The sequence below is a fragment of the Saccostrea echinata genome, unplaced genomic scaffold (genome assembly GCF_033153115.1).
Source record: "Saccostrea echinata isolate AGI-Se365-2 ecotype Australia unplaced genomic scaffold, CSIRO_AGI_Sech_v1 ptg000012l, whole genome shotgun sequence".
NCBI classification, from domain to species: Eukaryota; Metazoa; Mollusca; class Bivalvia; order Ostreida; family Ostreidae; genus Saccostrea; species Saccostrea echinata.
Window position 1 is genome coordinate 17,853,200 of NW_026889761.1, and position 9,656 is coordinate 17,862,855.

At 32.9% G+C, this 9,656-nt stretch overlaps 1 protein-coding gene across 1 annotated transcript; it reads left to right on the forward strand.

Moving 5' to 3' along the window:
* Nucleotides 1-4,204: 4,204 nt before the first annotated feature.
* On the forward strand, nt 4,205-9,349 carry LOC133185091 (uncharacterized). Its single transcript, XM_061320149.1, has 4 exons — nt 4,205-4,244; nt 7,274-7,443; nt 8,705-8,791; nt 8,938-9,349. The coding sequence occupies exons 1-4, from the start codon at nt 4,205-4,207 to the stop codon at nt 9,337-9,339; spliced, it is 699 nt and encodes a 232-aa protein (XP_061176133.1). The 3' UTR covers nt 9,340-9,349.
* Nucleotides 9,350-9,656: the final 307 nt, after the last annotated feature.

The following is a 9,656-nucleotide window of genomic DNA, read 5'->3' on the forward strand; positions in this document are numbered from 1 at the left end:
TGTATTCACTGGCTATAGAACTGTCGAGTAGCGGTGAAGGAGGATATAATGTTGCAGAGCATTATGAAGGAAGTTGTCATCTCATGAGAACTATCTGGTTTCTCTACCTCTGATTATTGCATCAAAATTGGTACCGTATATGATTAACATTATATCACTGAAGAGATATAATTTGTCGAAATGCGCATCTGGTACATCAAAATTGGTACCGTATATGATTTACATTCATTCTTTGTCATCCTTGAAAATGGGTATTTTTTTATTTCTCTTGTTTAAAAGCCTTGCATACTGAATGTTGTGTAGGTCTTCATTTGTTTCATTTTGTATCTTTGTGTCAAATGACAGCTTTCTAAGCAAAGATTTTTGTTCAAAACCCAGTGATTTTAAAGTATATTAATTAGGGCCTTCTCTCCTAGGTTAGATTTCCTCTGCTTTTTATGTATATGGGAGTATATAGTTAGGTAATCTTGTATGTCCCTATTTGTATTTTTACCTCACATCTTTTCTGTTCTTGTAGATATCCTTTTGGGATGTAATAATATACATATTTCATCTTTGATACCTTGCTTACAAATCTGTTTGTATTTTGATACAGTTTGAAAAAAGACAAAGGAATATGACAATATCTTGTTACCAATTTCAGAGTCACTTATTGCAAATTTTATCAACTTTTTAAAGTTAATTTTTTTCAACTTTTTGAAATTAAATTTTTTCCTAATTATAATTTCAAATTAGGTGTTGCAGCGGTATTTTCAAGCGTCCCTTTTTTCTTGATGCACAATTATTTTGAACAAGTCAGATTTATGACAGGTTATTTTAAGCCAATGAAATACTTGTATTTCACAGAATTATAAAGGATACAGTTATACCATGTTTATATAAGATAATGAAAATGATGATAATTGTTTCTTATATTAGTTTGTTAACTGGACCTGTATCATTTCACATATGGGTCAAAATTAAAATTGTGTGGATATAAAGCATCTCTGTTCTAGTATAATAAGAAAGGGAATTGGTTAGTTTGAGCAGTATTTGTATATTAATACACCATTTATGTTTTGTAAATACGCCAAAGAAGTAAAAACAAAAAAGTCATATTAAAACAGAACTTTCAAATACATGTATACCTTTTAGGAAAAGAAAATATAAATGAAAATTTTTCACATTTCAGATGTATATTTATTAGGGATGGCAGTTTGTAACCGGTTAACCGATTAATCGGTCGCAACGATGGTAATCGGTTAGGAAATCTGTAATCGGTTAGTTGGAAAAAAATAAAAATATGTGTAATTATCCTTAAAATTAAATTTGCAAGTTAAAAAAAAATGAATGTTGATAAGTTATAGCGTTTTTACGTGCATGTATTTAGATATAACTTATTAGGACTCTTCGGACGGAGGTGTTGGGGTAATTGGTCAATTTGTGAAGTGTTAATTGCTGTTTAAACACCATGCCGTTACCCAGCTTGTCCTCTACATGTATTTCTTTAATGATAATAATTAAATCACCGTTGAGTATTGTGAACTGATTACATTGTGTATCTTAATTTTGCAGTTATCTGCCAATTTATATTTTTATGCAAACATTGTAAATCAAGTAATAGTTTAAAAAGGTTTGTTCTGAGCTTTTGAGCAGATTTTTGTCTTGACCTCTTGAAAAAAAAATCGGCGTAATGTTTTAGTTCTTATAATAAATTTGGATTCTACAATGCAAAATAAAAATCTATATTCAATTAAATCCCCATGATTTAATTGAGCTATGTGTATAGATTCTAAAAAATATACTTTGATAGCAGGATCCAACCTCCTTAAACTTTGTTTCTGTTTATGGTGACAATGCAGAATGACCGTATGTAATGTTTGGGGTCGTCAGAAAGTTATCAATGTCCTTGATACAAGTATCTCTTGGATGTTTTATGGTTTTCCTTTCGAAATTGAATTAAAATACGTAAAATAATACAGATCAAGCATAAACAGAACATTATTAATGCCTTTTTTCTTTTCTTTTCTTTATTTATATATTAATTTATTGGGAGGGGGGTATGAATAGAAGTAATTTTTTAAAAACGATGTCCGGAAAAGAGTATTTTGTTACGATTAACCGGTTAATCGGTCGGAACGCCTTACGGTTAACCGATTGGCAATTTTGTATTCGATTCGATTGCCATCCCTAATATTTATCAACCACAAAACAACCTTATATGAAAACAGAAAACATGCTGAGAATAATCAGCTACACACATTCACTACAAATTAAAGACAATTACACATGTATTGAACATGAAAACATTTGCCCTATGTATATGCTCTCTGTCCCCAGGATTGAGTGTTCATGATTTCACGAGATCTCACATTTTTATATGGCCCTTTGTGAAGGGCATGTAAAACTGAGTTCTTTCCAATTTTATATTATTATAATTTTATTTTGTTGCTATTATAGCAAATGGTGCTTTTTATATAAGGACGAAATTTTCTTATCTTTGTTAAATCTTGAGAATGAAATACTTCAAAAAATCTCCAGTTATTGAGATAGGCATAATAAAGTAATCGGTCATGTAAATGCTGTAGATCCTCATAGAGAGGATCAAGATGTAATGTCCAGCAGTCAAAGAAGAGTTTGTCCCTTTAGAGGTTGTCAAACAACATCACCCAAGGGGGGTCCTCACGAACTGTGCCATGGGAAGGGGGCCCTTAAGGGCAGTGAACATTTCCCCATTTAGGGCCCAGGATTTAAATAAAAACCCACACACGTCAGGTAAAGAAAAGTTCCCAGTAACATAATACCAAACTCACACAGACGACATATTATTCCACACTATCAATTGTCAAGTCAAACGTGTGACCATCTATTATAAGTAAATCATTAAACCTCTGCCAGTATTGTATTCTTTTTATTTTAGAGAAGTCTTTTATTCGTGAAATTTTTGGTAAAAAATGTTTTGACGTTATCTTTTGGTAAATGTGCAGTTATCTGCAAGTATATGTACTACAAATGCATCACTGTCCATTTCGTCTCCAGTCCTTCAGCAATGGATGTAATAAACACAGTTAAAAAAAACTTTAAAACTTTGTTTAAAGCTGGTGACGTTTTTGTGTAAGGGAAAATAGATTTAACCCCATACAATGACAGATGGAGATAACGAACGGTATTCAAGCTCAAAGTCTATTAAAACAATACAAATCGGGGGCAGAGCAAATACAGACCTCTAAAAATACCAGACGTTGGATCAAGTGCCATCAAAGAAAAGAAAGTATCAAACATAATTAGGACCAGTTTTTTAAATTTACTTTTTTTTTGTTTTAACCCGGGTTAACTGAAGAAATGTTAATTGGAGTGCTTGTCAACTGACACAGAACTTCAAGCCGATGTGTACCCTAAAATTAGCCTTAATACAAGAAGTTAATTTCCTGTTATATTTTTCTTATTTTTTTTCTTTTAAATCCCACAAATGGAAGCAGGTGGTTGTGTTAATTTTTTTTTATAATAATGATAATAGATTATCTATATAACTTAAACTATAATACTTATTGATACTGTATTTGACATGTATATATATTTCATTGATCTGAGTTTATTCCGATGACAATTCATATCTGTTTTAATGACCTTCACAATAATCTATTTTTAATCATCATTGCATTTTGCTTAAAGGTTACCCCATAAAATAAAATAACCAAAGCACACATTGCATGCAGAAATAACTCCAAATAAACCCTATCACACATTACCAGAAATTAACTACAAAAATAACCCCAACACCCATTACCAGAAATTAACACCAAACTAACCCCAACACACATAACTCGAAAAAATAACCCCAACACAGATATAAACTCCAAGATTACCCAACACACATTGCCATATTTTAACTCCATATCGAGTGCTTGTTGATGCTAATATTTCCTGATTTATATATTTATTTCAACAAAATGTCACTCAATAACAACAAATTAACATGGACACTGCATGAAAAGACATTGCATGGAATTTTCAGTTTAGGATCTTAAACAGCCACTGCACTTTTGACTCTAAAATGTTTTGGTATAAAATAAAATTGGTAATAAAAATCATCTAACCAAATGCGATATGTTCATTTTATGTATATTGATATACGTGATAACATTGGTAAACATGTCACTAACGTGATTATAGCTTAACGAAAGCTGATAACGACAACAGAGTGGAAAGTACTCGAATTCGTAAAATGGCTTCTTCATTGAAAGGACCCAATACACAAGTGTCAGGTAAATTTGTTTTTGTTTTAACGTTGCTTTAACGTTAAATTTTAATGTTTTTTTTTCTTGTAAAGCATTTGTTCTCTTGAATATGTACATTTTCTTGTTGTCTATATTATCATTTACACGACCACATAATGTGTTATACATAAATCTTAATATATGTATGTTTTGTTTGTTTGTTTGTTTATTGTTTAACGTCCCTCTCGAGAATTTTTCACTCATATGGAGACGCCACCACTTGCCGGTGGAGAGCTGCAAACTTTTGGCCTATATTCGGCACTCAGGGCCGTTGAGCAGTGAGGGATCTTTTTCGTGCCAGCACCTACTGCGACACGGGACTTCGGTTTATACGGTCTCATCCGAAGGACCGGTCTCCACGTCCCACACTGGGATTCGAACCCGCGACGTAAGGATCAACTCCTTACTCCGCGACTCTAGAGCGAACGCTCTAACCAATGCGCCACACGGGCGACTAATATATGTATGTAATCATTTATGTGTTTTACATAGGCATTTCTTGATACATAAAATAATATGAAAAGACAATAGGCATTCAGCGGCATGCATCTATAGATAGAAAAAGTTACAGACATTTGAAAATGTATGTGAAAAAAAAACAAAGTTATATAAGCATTTAGAAAAATAGTATATATATATATATATATATATATATATATATATATATATATATATTAGCCGTGGCAATTTGTAACCGGTTAACCGATTACTCGGTCGGAACGATGGCAATCGATTAGAAAATCTGTAATCGGTTAATCGGAAAAAATAAAATATTTGTTAAATTGAACACATTTTTTTTTTAAATTTATTTTAAAAAAGAAATCTCTGCACAAAGGATGATCATTTAGGATTAAAAGGATCTAATTTAGACGTACATGTAATTATGAATATCCAGATTGAGACCGTTGCGTAATTGGTCAGTTTATGTAGTGTTAATTGCTGTGAAAACACCATGTAGTTACTGACTGTCACGTAATTCTTTAATGATAATGATAATGAATAATTGTGCACTGTGAATTGGTGTGTTTGTCGTTTTCAGTTTTCAATCCAACTTATTCATTAAACAAACATTGTAAATTAAGGGCTATAGAGTTCACATGTCGTTTTGATTTTCGTAGTGAAAATGCAGAAAGAACTTTTGTGACATCTGCTCTGGAAATTTATCAAAGATTTCTTAAGCTTTTTTCATGGTTTTCTCAATTTTTTTGTCTACTGAAATTTAAGTAAAAAATAATATGTACCGGTATTTTTCTGATCCAGAATCAAGACTAATGCAGAGTTTTAACTTCTATCGTTTTATTTGGGTCTATTTGTGTATATGGACAGAGCTACTTGAAAAACAATTGTCAAGAAAACGTGCATTTTGATACGATTAACCGGTTAATCTTTCGGAACACCTTGCGGTTAACCGATTAACAATTCTGTAATCGATTGCCATCCCTAATATATATATATATATATATATATATATATATATATATATATATATATATATATATATATACAGGCAAACAAGGTGAAAATAACGAATAGTGATCATTCTCATAAATCCTGTTAACATTGATATTTGTAAACAGGGCAAAACACAGGCCACTGGGGCACCAGAGGTGAGATAAGGTGCCTAGGAAGAGTAGATATACCTGTCAACAGGTAAAACCCACCATGAAACCTCAATATTGATCAGTAAACGTAGTAATCCGTAGCCAAAATAAGCATAAAATATGGCCTAACAATGTTGGTATGAAACATCAAAATAAGCCACAACCAAAGCAATCATTATACGAAACGTAAAACAAGGCAGAAACTCGAGGCTCTGCATGGAAACACCAGAGTGGCATCAGGTGCCTAGAAGTGATTAAGTATACCCTGTCGGTCGATCGCATCCGCCGAGTAATTCGTGGTCAAAATTGATATAAAATCAATGGTTTCAATAGGTATGAAACATGACAGTTAAAATTCGAACCAACAAAAAGTAGCATTAGCAAACATTGTCAATAAAACGACATAAAATTTGCAAAATAGCCTAATTTTAAATGAGACTGTTGTTAGTCTTGTTACATCAACTTATTAGTCAGCATTCTGCTTCGGTTTAAAATCATTTGTGCTCAGTTGTGTCTCTTATGTACCGAATCGGTTGGGAGACATAGTGTCAAAAGCCCCATATATATGGCAGTAAACGATGGAAGTCATCCAATTTGTCATATAGATTAGTTGTTAATTTGCCATTAAAGTCTATAGTCAGTAAAAATATTACAAACATGAAACATGTGTTTGACTCTTAGTAGCTTTTATTTCGCATTCAATGGGTCATATGAATAAAAAAAGAATATTGTTTATTATAAAAAGTTGTGGATGTATCTTAAGTTGAATTGTAGGCCACAGCAAGATTTCTTCTTTATTGTTGAAGTTTTTGAATAAAGTCTGCCTCATAAGAATATAAAAATAGGTTGGCTGATAAAGGAGAACAATATCTTCCCGTTTGTTGGGAAAAAAACGTTCTCCAAAGATTACGAAGATATTATCAATGAGAAACTCCAGCATATTTTTGATATCACCTTCATTCATTCTGTAGAATCAGAATGATTTTTAAAAGTAATTTTGTAGATTACCAATAAAAATAAACAGATTATGTGTTACATTTTTATTCAAAGCAGTTGTCTACAGTCTATGACGTAAAAATTTTAAGCTTATCTTGAATTTATCGCGAGGAAAGGTGTGTAAAATGTTTAAAAGTCGTAGATTAGATGCCTATGAGTTATGAAAACTTTTTAAAAAATTCTAAAAGTTCGTATTTTAAATCCCTATTTGATTTACTCCATTTTATAGATATGTATAATACTAGTACAATACATCTTAAAATTTAGCAATCTATTGGAATGGGTAAAGTGATATATATTATAATTTCAATAATACCGGGTATATCTATCGATAGACAAATTACAGACATGTCGCAATTACATTGTATATGAAAAGGTAAAAGAAATATGCCATTAAATAAAGATTAAATCAAATTACAGACTTTACCTTACAAAGACGTACACAGGCTTTATCTCGACTCTACAAGCTGGCCTTTGTGTCTATTGGTGTTTCCTGTGTATCAATGGTCCTAGGAATTGTTATATTGGTCCTCTCTAGCGGCGCCGATTTCCCCGTTATATCTGGGGCTCCTTTGTGGGCGGGAGCAGTGGTAATTTTCCAATACTATATTTATGCCCCCGTATCGAAGATTCGGGGGTATATATTTTTTGCCCTGTCCGTCCGTCTGTATATCTGTCTGTCTGTCCCTCTGTTAGTCTGTTTATCTGTTTGTCTGTTTGTCCGCAAAACTTTAACATCATAACTTTTGATTGGTTAAAGCTATGGCTTTCATATTTCACATGCGTATTCCTTGTGACAAGACCTTTCTTTGGGTACCATCATATTTGACCTTTTGACCTTGAAGTTTGACCCAGTTTTACAAAAATTTTCCCAACTTTTATTTTCATACTTCACAAGTGTAATCCTTATAACAAGACCTTCCTTTGGATACCAACAACTTTGACCCTTTCACCTTGACCTTGGAGTTTGACCTACTTTTGAAAAACTTTAACATTGGCTTTAACTTTTAAACGGTTAATGCTAGGGTTTTCATAGTTCACATGTGTAATTCTTGTGACAAGACTTTCCTTTGGATACTTACAACTTTGACCCTTTGACCTTGACCTTCTAGTTTGCCCTACTTTTGAAAAACTTCAACATTGGCCATATCTTATGAACGGTTGGTGCTACGGCTTTCATTCTTCACTTATGTAATTCTTGTGACAAGACCTTCCTTTGGATACCAACGACTTTGACCTTTTGACCTTAACCTTTAAGTTTGACTTTCTTTTGAAAAACTTTTTCCTTGGCTATACCTTTTGAACAGTTAAGGCTAGGGCTTTCATTCTTCACATGTGTAATCCTTGTGACAAGCCCTTCATTTAGATACCAACAATCATAGCTCATTGACCTTGACCTCGGAGTTTGACCTACTTTTGGAAAACTTTAACCTTGGCTATTTCTTTTGAACAGTTGGTTCTAGGGCTTTTATGCTTCACATATGCAATCCTTGTGACAAGACCCTATTTAGGATACCAACAACTTTGATCCTTTGACCATGACTTTGGAGTTTGACCTACTTTTGAAAAACTCCAAGGGCTTTCATATTTTACAAGTATATTCCTCGGGACAAGACCTTACTTTGGGTACCAACCTATTTGATTTGCATTTGAGAAAGTTTAACCTTCGCTATAAGTTGCCATACGGGGGCATCAGTGTTTCACAAACACATCTTGTTTTTACTTGCAATTGATAAAACAATTTTTTATGAATTTTCCTAGTAATACGTATATTCTCCAAATGGCATAGGGATTTTTTCAAACTTTAAAGTACACATTGCAACAATTTTTTTTATATCTTTCTTCTTTAAGTTTTCAGTGACTGGCGTGTTAGGTATTCTGGCATCAAAAGAAGACGTGCGTTATGGGTTTATACCACCTCCAAGAACACGATGCTTGGTATAAATTTTACAAATTAAAAACTGTACCAATAATGTTTAATAGTTAATCCGTTTTTCTGTTCATTGGAAAACTTTTATTTTTTCATGATCATTAGAGTTTTGCTTACTAACAAGACTAAAAATCATAATTTTCATATTTTATAGTTGATCTCCCACTACACCCTTTGTATCACATGCTTTAGTGTATGTGGAATATGCTTCGGTTACTCTATAGGAAGTGTTACTATGTGTTCGTCATCAAAAGAAAATTGCGGCACAAACGCAGACCAACAAATCATCCTTAACTTCATCGCTATTTTCATCGCTTTCTTCATGGTCATATGTGTTTTCCTTGGATCCATATTTTTCTGTGTCTATAAAAAGACATTCGGACTGTACAGTCCGAGAGAAATGCTTTTTCAAAGCAGAATCGCTGATTTAGAGGACAGGATTCGAACTATGGAAAACCAGAACTATCAACAACAGACGCAGGATGGCTTTGGAGGTCAATACAGCTACAATAGCTTCTCTACCCCCACCGCCCCTCCACCAGCTTATTCCAAGTGAATACTGACAACCAAAACGGATATATTTTAGTACATTATAATTAAATGAAGAGTCTGTGATAATCATATCATGAACACATTTGTGTGTGTGTGTGTGTGTGTGTGTGTGTGTGTGTGTTAAAAAAGAAGGTACGTGTAATAATTCAAGGTCACTTAACAATGAAGGTTAAGCCTCAGGTGCTAAAGAGTCCTGAAAAAAAAGTTAAATCTCTCTCTCTCTCTCTCTCTCTCTCTTACTTATTACTGTCCTTCGGCTTAAAATAAACTACTATTCAAGACAGGTTTGGTTCGTTGAATATTTAGAATTTAATTCTGTTT